The 16,658-nt window shown below is 38.3% G+C and overlaps 1 protein-coding gene across 7 annotated transcripts in view; it reads right to left on the reverse strand.

The window, feature by feature from the left end:
* ARHGAP21 (Rho GTPase activating protein 21) overlaps positions 1-16,658 on the reverse strand; it is a 126,973-nt gene that overhangs the window by 14,021 nt on the left and 96,294 nt on the right. For all 7 annotated transcript variants that reach the window (XM_082847250.1, XM_082847249.1, XM_082847248.1 and 4 more), the window contains 5 exons: positions 13,213-13,371; positions 12,966-13,068; positions 10,756-10,792; positions 8,316-8,441; positions 2,515-2,799 (listed from right to left, as the gene is read on the reverse strand). In XM_082847250.1, the coding sequence (XP_082703376.1) occupies positions 2,515-2,799; positions 8,316-8,441; positions 10,756-10,792; positions 12,966-13,068; positions 13,213-13,371 (710 nt within the window). The remainder of the gene's footprint in view (positions 1-2,514; positions 2,800-8,315; positions 8,442-10,755; positions 10,793-12,965; positions 13,069-13,212; positions 13,372-16,658) is intronic.

Genomic DNA, 16,658 nt, shown 5'->3' on the forward strand with positions numbered 1-16,658 from the left:
TATATTATCAGAAGAAAAAAGCTCAAACCTGGTTTTATTAACCTCAACAGGTTAACCTCAATAATATGCTACATGTAAAACTCAGAGTTGACCACAAGGAGATGATTTTTTTTCCCTATTGGTTCCAATTATAAATTGACATGTGTCCGCAAGTATTTTTTTTACTTGTCTCGTTTTGGTCATAGTGAACGTTACAATTTACAAAGAATACAGACTTTATAAATTCTCGAATTCAAATAGATTCTTCTCATTTACCAACTGAAAGAGGATATGGTTAAGATCTAGAATAAGACTGCTTGACAATTCTGAGCTATGTGACCCTGGGGAAATTACTTAACTTCTCTTTGCCACAAAGTTCCCTTGTTTGAAACATGGTGATGATAATAATAAGACACATTCATATGGTTGCTGAAATGAACTGAAAAAATGCTTAGAAGAGTGACTGCCATATGGTATATGCTCGGTGAATTATTACTTTCTTAGCTATAAAACTCAGTGAAAACACCCGTGTCTTAGAATCAGATGACAGTGATGATGCTATAATGGCTGACATGAAGTACATGTTCATGACCTACCAGGCACTGGGGTGCGTTCTTCATAAGCATCACTTCATTCAACTTCTAAAAAAGCCCTATGTCTCAAAGATGAAGTCATCTACTGCCCAGCAGGACACCTGGCATACAGCAGGGGCTGATCACACAGGAACTCCTTTGAACTGCTACTTAAAGCTGAAATCTACACCCAAGTTGTGATTCTCCCTGTTTACTTTGCCAAAACTCAGGTCTGAGGTCTCTTTATAGCGGTGGTTGTAGAAAAAGGGCTGTATTGATATGGATCTGGTATTCGTTGTTCACGACAAACAAGGTAGAGTGTAAACTGTCAGACGAGAAAAAGTACAAGCGTTTTCCTATGTTCTAAGTTTTCATGACTTGAATTGGATATAATGGAAATGACAGAATTCGAGAACATAATTTGCATAACTTCATGGTTAATGTAGGTGTTCCTGCATACTGTATGGGAAAGTAGGGGGAAAGAACCTTGTGGGTTTCTTTTTTTGTCATAACAACGGGCACGCAAAGGAGAATAACATCTAAGAAAAACTGCTGATGATATGAAAAAGGCACCCTTGAGCAAAATCTAGACTTAATCATTGCTGAATCTGCCCTGTAAAGTTTACAGTTATGTACACTTAAAAAAAAAATCTTGGGCTTCCCTGGTGGCGCGGTGGTTGAGAGTCCGCCTGCCGATGCAGGGGACACGGGTTCGCACCACGGTCCGGGAGGATCCCACATGCCGCGGAGCAGCTGGGCCCGTGAGCCATGGCCGCTGAGCCTGCACGTCCGGAGCCTGTGCTCTGCAACGGGAGAGGCCACAACAGTGAGAGGCCTATGTACCGCAAAAAAAAAAAAAAAAAAAAAACTTCACTTAAAAAAAAAATCTTCACTACTGAAAGTTCTGCTGTAAAAAATAACTTGATGGTTGTGAGTCAGAAACTCTCTTTATTAAAAAGAAAAAGTGGCTTATAACATGGTTTCTGATACTACAAGTTTTCTTAGAAACCAATTACTGTATTACAGTAGGCTATATTATATTCTTGCCTGCATAATTTCATTAACAAGAATCATGCTATCAGGGTCTCTGCATTTACACAGCAATTTGTTTGGAGATGCATTTTCGCTGTAACTTAAGCCCACAACAACCCTGGTTTTGACACAAAGAAACAGATCTGGAATTATTCAGTCACAAAGGTAATGACCAGGACTAGGAACCTAGGTCTCTGCTCAGTGCTTCACTGCTTCTGAGAAGGTATGCAGAATGTATGAATAATCTGCTTTTCTAGGTCAGTAATGGTGATTTTCCCAATAAGTGAAAATAATATAATATAGGTACACTTGAGTTTTCCTTTTTTTTTGGCAGCACCGTGTGGATGGTGGAATCTTAGTTCCTCAAACAGGGATCGAACCTGTGCCCTTGGCAGTGGAAGCACAGAGTCCTAACCACTGAACTGCCAGGGAAGTCCCTGAATTTTCCTTCTGATCAACTTTTTTTTCCTTTAATTAATTTATTTCATTTATTTACTTTTGGCTGAGTTGCGTCTTCATTGCTGCGTGCGGGCTTTCTCTAGTTGCTGCGAACGGGGGCTACTCTTCATTGTGGTGCAGAACCTTCTTGCTATGGTGGCTTCTCTTGCTGTGGAGCACAGGCTCTAGGCACACGGGCTCACTAGTTGTGGCTCGCGGGCTCTAGAGCGCAGGCTCAGTAGCTGTGGTGCACGGGCCTGAGTTGCTCCGCGGCATGTGGGATCTTCCCGGACCAGGGCTCGAACCCATGTCCCCTGCATTGGCAGGCGGATTCTTAACCACTGAGCCACCAGGGAAGCCCTGATCAACTATTTTTAAGTGAAGATAGCACGTTATGATTTTTTTTAAATGATGTATCAGATTCTTTCAGTCTCCTTTGAAAAGAAAATGTTGTGACAGCGTCGGTTTTATCAATGTCGTTTTGGACACTAACCTCCTCATTTAAGTTGCTGCTCTCCTGGATGCTCTTGATCCAGGCTAGCATGTCGTCCCTGTCTTCAGCCTGAAACAGGCACTCGCAGTCGGACGTGGTGAGTCGAAAGACATTTTTCCTCTTGGTCTCGCTGTAAGAGATGTCTATTAAGCAAGCGTTAACACTGATGGGCTGCTCCTCTTCAGACGGAGTCGTCTGTTCTCGTTTATCTTTGTACAGGTACAGCGAATGGCCCCGAAGTACAACATACATCTGCTTCCATGGTCGAATACTTCCACCAACTCGCTGGAGAATATGAGACAGATCAGGCATACTCAATACTTGGCTAAATCTTAGTGACAGGACAGATGCATCTAGCAACACTGTTAACACGCTTTAATGTATACCCAATGTGGCAGGTGCCTGCTTTACGTGAATACGTATTTGTTAGGGCAGGAAAGACAAAAAGTGTGGAATGTAAACCAAGTTGGGTAATGTATTCCTATCACAATCAAGGGCAGTGAAATCTCAGCTTTAATTGGGTTGAGAAAATAAAATGAACAAAGTTAATTAGGATAAAGCGAGTGTAGCAAAATATATAAAAAATGCTAAGGGAATAGAAAATAAGGAAAAAGGTCAGTCAGAAAACTCCTCTGAGTGAAAGCAAGGCTTAAGACAAGTCTTAGATCATGCAAATGACAAACACTGAAAAAACTAATCCCAAAAGGATATGCAGACGTAATGAATTTAGTTAACAAAACTGATCAACTTTATACGGTCAAGCAACAACATGCAAGATGGGTTTTCTAAAAAAAATTTGATACTCTTTTGACAGTATTAAAGTTTTCTTATAAATTAAGCTACACAAATATTGTACAAAATTTTCTGGTGAAGTTTTTCTTATATTGTTATCTACTTAATGAAGCATATATTGATATTGATATTCATTTAAATACCTCTATATTTATAAAATAAGGGGAAACAATAAAATTATTATAAAGGCAACTTGAAACTCTGCAAGCCAGAAGGAAGTGGCAGGACATGTTTAAAGTGATGAAAGGGAAAAATCTACAACCAAGATTACTCTAATCAGCAAGGATATCATTCAGATTTGATGGAAAAATTAAAACCTTTACAGACAAGCAGAAGTTAAGAGAATTCGGCACCACCAAACCATCTCTACAACAAATGCTAAAGGAACTTCTCTAGGCAGGAAACACAAGAGAAGGCAAAGACTTACAATAACAAACCCAAAATAATTAAGAAAATGGTAATAGGAACATACATATCGATAACTACCTTAAATGTAAATGGATTAAATGCTCCAACTAAAAGACATAGACTGGCTGAATGAAAACAAAAACAATATCCGTATATATGTTGTGTACAGAGACCCACTTCAGACCTAGGTACACATACAGACTGAAAGTGAGGGGGTGGAAAAAGATATTCCATGCAAATGGAAATCAAAAGAAAGCTGGAGTAGCAACTCTCATATCAGACAAAATACACTTTAAAATAAAGACTATTACAAGAAACAAAGAAGGATACTACATGCTGATCAGGGGATCTATCCAAGAATACTATATAACAATTATAAATATTTATGCACGCAACATAGGAGCACCTCAATACGTAAGGCAAATGCTAACAGCCATAAAAGGGGAAATTGACAGTAACACAATCATAGTAGGGGACTTTAACACCCCACTTTCACCAATGGACAGATCATCCAAAATGAAAAAAATTAAGGAAACAAAAGCTTTAAATGATACATTAAACAAGATGGACTTAATTGGTATTTACAGGACATTCCATCCAAAAACAGCAGATTATACTTTTTTCTCCAGTGCTCATGGAACATTCTTGGGTCACAAATCAAGCCTTGGTAAATTTAAGAAATTGAAATCGTACCAAGAATCTGTTCCAACCACAACGCTATGAGACTAGATATCAATTACAGGAAAAATCTGTAAAAAATACAAACACACAGAGGCTAAAAAATACACTACTAAATAACCAAGAGATCACTGAAGAAATCAAAGAGGAAATCAAAAAATACCTAAAAACAAATGAAAATGAAAACACGACGACCCAAAACCTATGGGACGCAGCAAAAGCAGTCCTAAGAGTGAAGTTTATAGCAATACAATCTTACCTCAAGAAACAAGAAACATCTCAAATAAAAAACCTAACCTTACACCTAAAGGAATTAGAGAAAGAAGAACAAAAAAACTGCATAGTTAGCAGAAGGAAAGAAATCATAAAGATCAGATCAGAAATAAATGAAAAAGAAATGAAGGAAATGATAGCAAATATCAATAAAACTAAAAGCTGGTTCTTTGAGAAGATAAACAAAACTGATAAACCATTAGCCAGACTCATCAAGAAAAACAGGGAGAAGACTCAAATCAACAGAATTAGAAATGATATAGCAGAATTAACAACTGACACTGCAGAAATACAAAGGATCATGAGAGATTACTACAAACAACTATATGCCAATAAAATGGACAACCTGGAAGAAACGGACAACTTCTTAAAAAAGCACAACCATCCGAGACTGAACCAGGAAAAAGTAGAAAATATGAACAGACGAATCACAAGCACTGAAATTGAACTGTGATTAAAAATCTTCCAACAAACAAAAGCCCAGGACCAGATGGCTTCACAGGCAAACTCTATCAAAGATTTAGAGAAGAGTTAACACCTATCCTTCTCAGACTATTCCAAAACATAGCAGAGGGAGGAACACTGCCAAACTCATTCTACGAGGCCACCATCACCCTGATACCAAAACCAAAGATGTCACAAAAAGAGAAAACTACAGGCCAATATCACCGATGAACATAGATGCAAAAATCCTCAGCAAAATACTAGCAAACAGAATCCAACAGCACATTAAAAGGATCATACACCATGATCAAACGGAGTTTATCCCAGGGATGCAAGGATTCTTCAATATATGCAAATCAATGAATGTGATAAACAATATTAACAGATTGAAGGAGAAAAACCATATGATCATCTCAATAGATGCAGAAAAAACTTCTGACAAAATTCAACATCCATTTATGATTAAAAAAAACCCTCCAGAAAGCAGGCATAGAGGGAACTTACCTCAACATAATAAGGCTATATATGACAAATCCACAGCCAACATCGTTCTCGATGTTGAAACACCGAAACCATTTCCACTAAGATCAGGAACAAGATAAGGTTGCCCACTCTCACCACTATTATTCAACATAGTTTTGGAAGTTTTAGCCACAGCAATAAGAGAAGAAAAAGAAATAAAAGGAATCCAAATCGGAAAAGAAGAAGTAAAGCTGTCACTGTTTGCAGATGACAAGATACTATACATAGAGAATCCTAAAGACTCTACCAGAAAACTACTAGAGCTAATCAATGAATTTGGTAAAGTTGCAGGATACAAGATTAATGCACAGAAATCTCTTGCATTCCTATACACCAATGATGAAAAATCTGAAAGAGATATCAAGGAAACACTCCCATTTACCATTGAAAAAAAATAATAAAATACCTAGGAATAAACCTACCTAAGGAGACAAAAGACCTGTATGTAGAAAACTGTAAGACACTGATGAAAGAAATTAAAGATGATACAAACAGATGGAGAGATATACCATATTCTTGGATTGGAAGAATCAACATTGTGAAAATGACTACAGTACCCAAAGCAATCTACAGATTCAATGCAATCCCTATCAAACTACCAATGGCATTTTCCCCAGAACTAGAACAAAAAATTCCACAATTTGTATGGAAACACGAAAGACACCGAGTAGCCAAAGCAATTTTGTGAAGGAAAAACGGAGCTGGAGGAATCAGGCTCCCTGACTTCAGACTATACTACAAAGTTACAGTAATCAAGACAGTATGGTACTGGCACAAAAACAGAAATATAGATCAATGGAACAGGATAGAAAGCCCAGAGATAAACCCACGCCCACATGGTCAGCTTATCTTGATAAAGGATGCAAAAATATACAATGGGGAAAAGACAGCCTCTTCAATAAGTGGTGCTGGGAAAACTGGACAGCTACATGAAAAGAATGAAATTAAAACACTCCCTAACACCATACACAAAAATAAACTCAAAATGTATTAAAGACCTAAATGTAAGGCCAGACACTATAAAATTCTTAGAGGAAAACATAGGCAGAACACTCCATGACATAAATCACAGCAAGATCCTTTTTGATCCACCTCCTAGAGAAATGGAAATAAAAACAAAAATAAACAAATGGGACCTAATGAAACTTAAGCGCTTTTGCACAGCAAAGGGAACCATAAACAAGATGAAAAGAGAATCCTCAGAATGGGAGAAATTATTTACAAACGAAGCCACTGACAACAGATTCATCTCCAAAATATACAAGCAGCTCAATATCAAAAAACACAAACAACCCAGTCCAAACATGGGCAGAAGACCTAAATAGACATTTCTCCAGAGAAGATATACAGATTGTCAACAAACACATGAAAGGATGCTCAATATCACTAATCATTAGAGAAATGCAAATCAAAACTACAATGAGGTTTCATCTCACACCAGTCAGAATGGTCATCAAAAACTCTACAAACAATAAATGCTGGAGAGGGTGTGGAGAAAAGGGAACCCTCTTGCACTGTTGGTGGGAATGTAAATTGATACAGCCACTGTGGAGAACAGTATGGAGGTTCCTTCAAAAACTACAAATAGAACTACCATATGACCCAGCAATCCCACTACTGGGCATATACCCTGAGGAGACCATACTTCGAAAAGAGTCATGTACCACAATGTTCACTGCAGCTCTATTTACAACAGCCAGGACATGGAAGCAACCTAAGTGTCCACCGACAGATGAATGGATGAAGAAGATGTGGCACATATATACAGTGGAATACTATTCAGCCATAAAAAGAAATGAAACTGAGTTATTTGTAGTGAGGTGGATGTACCTAGAGACTGTCATACAGAGTGAAGCAAGTCTTGAAGAGAAAAACAAATACCGTATGCCAGCACATATATCTGGAATCTTAAAAAAAAAAAAAGTGGTTCTTATGAATGGACTTGAGGACATGAGGAGGGGGAAGGGTAAGCTGGGACAAAGTGCGAGAGTGGAATGGACATATATACATTACCAAATGTAAAATAGATAGCTAGTGGAAAGCACTAGATAGCTAGTGGGAAGAAGCCGCATAGCACAGGGACATCAGCTCGGTGCTTTGTGACCACCTAGAGGGGGGGATAGGGAGCGTGGGAGGGAGATGCAAGAGGGAGGAGATATGGGGATATATGTACATGTATAGCTGATTTACTTTGTTATACAGCAGAAACTAACACACCATTGTAAAGGAATTATACTCCAATAAAGATGTTGAAAAAAAAAAACTCAAAAAAAATAAATAAAGGCAACTTGAGTAAACTGGGAGATACTGAATAAAATTTTTAAAATTATTAATATGGAGAACTGCTGGTCCCTAAAGTACTACTCTGTAATAATCCATGGGTAATAAACTACTTAATAAGAAAATCAGAGTTCCTTCTTAAATACTCCCATGTCTCTTTTACACTGACAAGACGCAAGACAACATATTCCATATGTAATTGATATAAAGGATGAAAAAGGTATAAAATTAAATCTCTGATTAGAATTTGTAAAAATAACTTTTCCTTTATGTAGAGAAAGATGCTTATAAACGTTTTCCACTCTTTATTCTGGCTATTTTACCGTTTTATGTATAGAGACTTAATGCTTTACTTTTCAGTGCCTGCATTTCACACGCTCACAGTAGCTGAGAAAACACACTACCTTGCCCCTATCAGTGACAAGTGGCCTGAAATGAAGCCACCCTTCCTTGGCAGCATCGCTGAAAACCTCTGAGGAAGAATCTTTCCGGGATCCAGAATCTTCTGATGACTTTTGGCTGTCTGTGATCTATAGAAAAGGCCAAAGAAAACATAGCAAATGTCAGCTTTTTTCTTTATAAGTATTTTTGCATGTTGAAATTGTTTTGCTGAAAAAGTCTTTTACTAAATCTTCGAAATGAAAGGCTATTTTTGAAAAACCCTAACTTTATCAATTACATTAGAAAAGTTTCTGGGTTTGCTTTTTAAAAAAATGGGTATTGACCACCATCATTTTTAAAGTCCCCTGAAGGAATTTTTTTAACCACTAAAAAATAATAGAAATAGTATAATTTACCTACTCTCAAGAGCTCACATTTTAGTGGGAAAAGGCGAAGAAGAAAGAAAAATAAAACAAGAAAATGATCAGATTGTGATTAGTGCCATTCGGAGAATGAAACAGGGAGATGCAGTAAGGAACAACAGAGCAGCAGCTATTAACTGGTGGTGCTGAGGTGAGACTTCTCTGCAGAAAGAACATGTGAGATGAAATTTGGAGAAAACATTTTAAAAAGAGGCAACCACGAAAGATCAGGGGAAAGAAAAATTCAGGGAGAATATATAGCTACTGAATGTACATTCATTGTTATCATTTTTTTTTTGGCCACATCAAGGCATGTGGGATCTTAGCTCCCCAACCCCATGACCCCTGCAATGGAAGCGCAGAGTCTTAACCAATGGACCCTGAGGGCATTCCCTCACTGTTATCATTTTAAATGTTCACTTTTCCACGGAAGTAAGAGAAACAGCTAGTTATAGATTGTTCAGGGTACTTCAGGCTGTGGCAGGAGTGTGCGGGAGGCCATGAAGTGATGAATCAGAGGAGTAACATCATCTGATCATATAGCTGAAAGGTTGCTCTGCTTGCTACCTGGAGAACAGATTTGAAAGGGACAACCATGAAAGGAGGTGGTACTGTGGGAATCCAGGTGAGGGACGGTGGCAGCTGGGACTAAAGTAGCGAAAGTGAAGACAGAGAGGAAGGTATAGGTTCAGGGTATGTTCTGGAGGTAGAGCGGACGGTACTTGAAAGGGAAAAGAAAAAACAAGCTTCATTCCTAGACCTGGTACTTGAACAAGTGGGTAAATTGAAGCAGACTTAGACAGATGAGGGAAAAGCAGGGATACACATGTCTGGGGGGGTCCCTGAGGTCTACTTAGTCATGGAAACCTTGAACTGCTTGTTAAACGTCCAAATGGTGATGGTGCAGGGCAGGAGCCCACATGAGCCGCAGTTTGGGGAAGAGGTCAAGGCTGGCAATATACACTCGGGGAGATCTCTGGGTAGGAGCACCAAGGAAATGACGGTAGGTGGAGAGGAAAGGGGAGTCAGAACCAGCTCTAGACTTTCCAACATTTTAAATATTACACAGAGGCAGAAATGGAAACCAGCAGAAGAAAGTGTTTCAGGAAGTAAGTGGGAAATTACGCTGGATACTCCTGAAAGGTCAAATAAGTGAAAAACCCAAGCAGCCAGTTGTTCTGGAACCTGAGTGTCACTGGTAACCTTGGCCTGAACAGTGTCATTCTGATGCGTGTGGGGTGAGAAAGACGTGATGTGGGAAAGTAGAAACTACCAACAATTTTTTTCCCAAAGAATTTTGCTATGAAAAATGGAAGAGTAAATCGGAGCAGTAAACAGAGGGGGACGTGGATGCGAGGAAGGTTTTTCTTTTAAATACAGGAAATCATAGAACATGCTTCTATGTGATGGTGACTGAGCCAATGGAAAGAGTGATTATGCAGAAGAGACAGGGGTCTTGAGAAAGTGAAAAGTGATGGAATCCAAAGCAGAAATGTGGGTGTTTGTGCTTAATAGGATAATGTGCCACGTAAAAAGATACTTATTAAGATAAGAGTAAGGAAGGCAGAAAGTGTGGGTATAAATGAAGGTCCTGGTATTTTTGGAGAAGGTAAAATAAGGAAATTCCTGTCTAACAGCTTTTATTGTTTCACTGAGGGAAAGGCATGAGGGAAGGATAGACAAGGGAGGACAGGGCGGATCGTATTGGGGGGAATTGAGGGGAGGCAGGAAATAATAATGTTGAGGATAGAAAAAAAAACATACTGCTGGGCAGTTAAATATTTGTCCGTAAACTTACAAAATAAGAAAAGTCAGCACAATGTGTGTAAACTGCTGTATATTTGATGCATATGTTTAGAAATCACAACTTAGAGTGATATTTTCCAAATGCACTTGAAAGTTACAGAATAGGAGGTTATGATATTTAAATATGAAATACCTAATGGATAAAAGAAATAATTCTCTATGAAGAGCTAAAGTAAATTCAGGTAAATAGAAACATTTATCATTTGCCAATATTTTAAAAATACTGAATACCTACCTTGATTCCCTTCAGGCTAGATACATGCTTAAAGGACCTGTTGGAAAAGAAGTCTATCAATATTTGCAGTAAATGCATAAAAATACCTTAAAGATGTAAAAGTAATTTGACTATTACAACTACCCTTTCATTAATAAGCTGACATTTCATCGTTACCATGTTAAATAATCAGAGTTTGATGCAAATGAGGAAAAACAGCTAGTTTTATAAGTACCTAAACTTTATAAGTACTTAAACTTTCTATTCCATGATAGAAGTTTTCTTAAACTGTAAGTTAAAACCATCTCTGAATAAAAAGTGAGATTTTCTTATCCTTTTTTTTTTGTATCAAGGAAAAAGCTACTCAGACTAAACACTGGCCGTTATGTTATTATTTACCCACAGGTGTGATGCTCTATTAAGGATTTCCACACTGTCAATAATGACTGGTCAGTGGTCACCATCAGCGGTCAGATAGAGACAGGCACTTCCACACTTGTCCAGCTTGTGGACACGGTGGCAGCAAGTGCATTACCACGGCTGGTCATGGCCGCCACTCTTCCCTCTGACCATATTCTGGATGTTTCAGTACAGAGAACAGCAGCTGACACTGAATAAGCTTAGGGCTTCAGAGGACAGGTCCACATTAATTATTCAAAAACAATTTAACCTTATGGGACAAAGTTGTTTTCTTGTTGTTTTAATCCCAAGTTCATTAAGGAACTTAGGATTTTAAGGTGTGATCGAAGATGGCGCTGTCCTCTCCTCTCAGAGCCCCCCACCCCCGCAACAAGGCAACCAGAAATAGATATGCAAACTCATCTTCAACAACATCAGGAGACGCCTGTAATCTGAACTACAGCATATGAAGAAGTGGGGTTAAATGCAGTGAAGTAAAAAGTGGATACGGGGAGAGAGGGCGCCAGCGCTTACACGGCTCCAACAAAACTGCAGAGCACTGTTTTCTGAGAGATCAAAACCAAGCTTTCCTTGTTGGAACAACAGGAAAGGGGGTACCAGTGACAGGAGCCTCACTGATCACCATGGGGCGTCAGGGGAGGTGAGGATGAAGGAGGAAACACACGGTCCTGCCATCTTTGCAGGAAGCACTGTGTAGCTGGGGTAAGGTGAAGGCGACTCTGAAATGTGGCTGTTTACTGATACCTTTTAATGAGGGAGAGTAAAGGCTAAAACGGCTCACACATCCCACTCTGCATCATTAGAAAAATCCCTGCTAGCCACTGCCACTGCCCTTGGCCACACCTCACACAGACTCCCCTCAGGCAGCTGGTTCAGGAGGAATAAATTGGAGAGCAACTGACAACAGATATTAAAGTAAAAAATACACATACCCTTTGATGTAACAATCCTTTTTCCAACTGTACTCACTCACATATATGCTAAATGAACTATGTACAAATATAGGCACCGAAGGATTATTTGTTGTAGCATAAGATTTGATCAACCTAAATGTCTGTTAGAATACAGAATACCAGTTAAATATATTATGGTATAACTACTCAGTGGAAAATTAAACAATCATGAAAAAGAATAAGCCAGGCATACATGCACTGAATGCTCTCCAAGATCAGTGTGTAGAGCACCTATCATTTGTTTATAAAAACAATTAGCACACAAACGTATATAAGCATACGTAAATGTGTGTATGACTTTATGCACAGAATAGCTCTGCAATTACATAAAAGAAAATGATAGCACAGTTATGTCTGAGAGTAGAACTGGGTGACTGAAGGCCTAAAGCAGAAGTAATTATTTAATATATATATTTTTATATGTATTTTTGTATTATGTTTGTGTATTACTGATTTTTAAACATTAATTTTAAAAAAAATTCAATTGACTGTATTATCATGTCACAACTTTGATTTTTTTTTTTTTTCAGTACGTGGGCCTCTCACAGTTGTGGCCTCTCCCGTTGCAGAGCACAGGCTCCGGACGCGCAGGCTCAGCGGCCATGGCTCACGGGCCCAGCCGCTCCGCGGCATGTGGGATCTTCCCGGACCGGGGCACGAACCTGTGTCCCCTGCATTGGCAGGCGGACTCTCAACCACTGCACCACCAGGAAAGCCCGCAACTTTGATTTTTTATTTGCATTTCTAATGTCATAAAGTTAGAAAATATAAAAGACATCAGTAAATTCAGTATTTACATGTCAAGGTCACACTGAGCAGCCACTAACAAGTATTTAAGATAACACGCTTGAGACTTACAGTTTTGCATCTTCTCTGTAATCATCCAGGCCCTCATCGTATGATTTTGATCGTTCTGTCTTTGAGCTGGGCTGGGCATCCAGGCTGGGAGGTCCAACAGATTCTGCAATCAAAACCCAACATTTAGACATGCGCAAGTGGCTTCCAGATTCTTTTTAAATGGCGAGGAGATCACGGGGTGTCACAGTATGCTAAATGGAAAACTGAGAACGTAAGACAGTTCACATAACCGCTCCTTGAAACGTACCCTGGTCATGAGAGAGCTGACGTCGAATTAAAGGAGCTGACGTTGTGAGGCTGGGAGGGGCCGCTGCTATGGAGGGTACCTGGGAGGTGGAAGCAGAGATGACTGCAGAGGCGGGGATGTGTGGGATATCGTGATCGATGCTGGGGCTAGTAGGCTCATCTGTAAGGTGAGAGGAAATAGGTATCATCAGTAATGATAAAATAGTACAACAGTAATCAGTATTCATTATTGAAAGAACCACCGGGAATGTGTCACAGTTACCTGGCCGCATGTCTGCAGGTTCATGGGTCAGACAAGTTAACCAGAGGTTGTGAGATTTCATGGCTTTGTGTGTATGTGAGGGGCGCATGTGTATGAAAGATGACCCAGCTTGCCAGCTGACAAGTGCTGGAAGTACTAATGTCAAGGAATGCAACATTTACCTTAAAAGAAATTAATAACTATTAGGCACCGATGTCACAAATCCATCTTCGGAACGATTTATTTTAGCACACAGAATAAGCCAGCTGTTAGGAATGGGAAGACCGAGCAGGGGAGGGGGCAAAGGACTTGTCTTGCTGGACTTTGTGGAAGCCACTTAATTCCTCGGGGTATTAAATTCATTCCCTATAAAGAAACTGGACTAGGATTATCAGGGTCACTTCTAGCTCAAGGGGACTACAACGATAAATCCACGAAAGGGATAAAAGTATCTGTTTAATTTATGTAAGAATATGAAATACTTTGGGGCTTTCATAAGCCAAGGATTTTTTAGGGGGCTTTTGAGGTTTGCATTTATTTTAAAAACTGACAGGTCTGGCTGAGAGTGTAGTTACTATTGGATCTCTTTTCAACACTAAAGGAACTAGCTGAAAATCCAGAAAGTCTGCCTTAGGGATACAATTCTATAATTTTTATAAGTGCGAAGTTTAAAAAATTTTTATTTCCCTAAGGAAATAAGCATAGTATTCTATAAGGTGTGCTACAGATCAATCTGAAATACTTTGCGATAAAAGCCAACTACCAAAAGGAAGATAAATGAACATCTAAAATTATTCTGTGGTGAGCAGTTTCGTTAAACTTGGAACACAGAAATTTATCTAGTAAGAAGATGCCAATTCAAACTTGGGGAATCTGAGCTAAGAAGAGGGAATATTAAATGCAGAATTATTATTTAGTCACCCAATCACCCAGTCCCAGCCCTTTTGGGTAAATTTCAGATAGCTAAACTTACCTACAGAGACACTGTAATCAAGCTATATCCTACAAAACTTCTAAATTGGTTTAAAATGCCAGGGCCAGCATGGCTGCACCAATCAAATTCAATTTTAGTTAGGCTAATCCTAATTAAGTACACACATACTGGCCAACTTTAGGGTGAGAAGAACAAGAAGTAGTAAAAGTACGGCAAAAAAGAGGGGAGAAGGAATTTGAGAGGAACTCGATGTGGGTAATACAGCTGGTTTCTTTATATTAATAGTTATGAGTAGTAAAAAGAAACATAGAAAATCAGGATTGGAGAATACACTTTAATACCTGCTACTATAGAACAAATTACTTAGGAACTCATTACTCGTTTTGTGTTTACTTGTGAAAGATGTTGAAATTTATTTTCAGGACTTACTATGAAGCTTTACAAGAGCATGTATGTGTGGGAGTGGCCATAAACAAATTACTGCTAATGACCGATATTCCTAATTTTAAAAAAAAGTCGTTTATTTTCTTCATTTTTCTAAGTCTTTGTGACCCCAAAGGAATATTAGATATTAAATGTGTAACGAAATGTTGGAAAATTTTCCTTCTGCAAGACGTTTCGTTAGCTCTGTATTACACAGATAACTAAGTAAATAAATTGGCTCCATTCTGTGATATTTTGGGAATAAAGCCAAGGCACCTATTTACTTACTTACTTATTTATTTATTTTGCATTGGTTATAATGTTTTCAAGTAACAAAAATAACTATTAAATTCACAGACTATTAAAGACCCTGTAGTGTGACGATACAACAGCAAGCCTTAATTCTTTGCTCTTCTTCCTTTTAATTTAAATGTTCCATAAAATAGCATAGAGTATAGACCAACATTCTCCAAAGTGTGTTTTATGGTATACTAAACTGAAATACTCTAAATGAAAGAAAGGATTCATGGTCAAATACTTCTGAGACAAATTGTACTACATCCTGTCTAGAAAATTCATGACATATAGGAGCATGTTAATGATGCTGAGAGTTCTATGGTGAAGACAGACAAAACTTGTTTAACTTTCAAAACCCAGCATTTCTCAATTTATTTGATCACTGATCTTTTTTGTTTTTCCCCCTTTATCAAATGGAATTAGTGTTCCTAGAAAATACTTTGAGAAACATTGCAAATAGTCTCTTTTAGTCCATTTCAATGCTGGAGTCATCCCAGTAAAACACATATTTTTAAAAATAGCTAGATTGGGGCTTCCCTGGTGGCGCAGTGGTTGAGAGTCCGCCTGCTGATGCAGGGGACACGGGTTCGTGCCCCGGTCCGGGAGGATCCCACATGCCGCGGAGCGGCTGGGCCCGTGAGCCATGGCCGCTGAGCCTGTGCTCCACAACGGGAGAGGCCCGTGTACCGCAAAAAAAAAAAAAAAAAAAAAAAGCTAGATTGGAAAGACAAATACCCATTGGTCAGATAAAACTCTGAAGCTCAATAATAAAAGGATTTCAATATTAAATTTTGGAACTTAAGAACACTTACATCCATAGACAGCATTTACATCTGAACAGTAAAATCAATACTGTGTTCATATCTCCGTTCTGTATTCTACCCTATTCCACTGGTGCTGTTCAAATGATATACCAGAGTAATCATATGCAATATATTAAAGTCCTGGGAGGCATACAGGAAATAAATGGATTATAAAGACATTTTTATGCTGGGGGACTTTTAAGTCATGATTCATAAAACAGAAGATGTCATCCAGTAGGAACTAAGGCGACTCTAATAAGTACTTAAAGTAGAATGTGATCAGAACAAATTAGTATTTTTATTTTTAATAAACAAACAAAATGGTCTATTTTAATAATTATTCTAAATCTTTATGTATATAGAATAGATTTTTGTTTTATATTTTAGCCAAACTTCTCTTTAAAAGCATAATTAACCTTTTGATTTATTCCTGTACCTAGAAATATTAACAGATATAACTAGCGAACTTACTATTACTCCAATATAATTTCATTATATTATTCTTACTAAGTAGGAAGAAAGTATAATGCCATTATTCTGGTAACATCTCACAGGCCTGGGAAATACAGCCATGGGTTGTAGGGCTTTGTATGTTTAAAAAAAAATCATAAAATCATAATTTCTATAAAATATCTATCATTTCCATCTACAATGGAAGTCTACTACTCTTTGAGGCCAGCCTTAAGGGTACAGATACAAATATGAGCACAATTTAGGTTGAGAGTCCCTGCAATGTTTACAACTTGAAT

The sequence above is a fragment of the Leucopleurus acutus genome (assembly GCF_964270905.1).
Source record: "Leucopleurus acutus genome assembly, chromosome: 1".
In the NCBI taxonomy this organism is placed as follows: domain Eukaryota; kingdom Metazoa; phylum Chordata; class Mammalia; order Artiodactyla; family Delphinidae; genus Leucopleurus; species Leucopleurus acutus.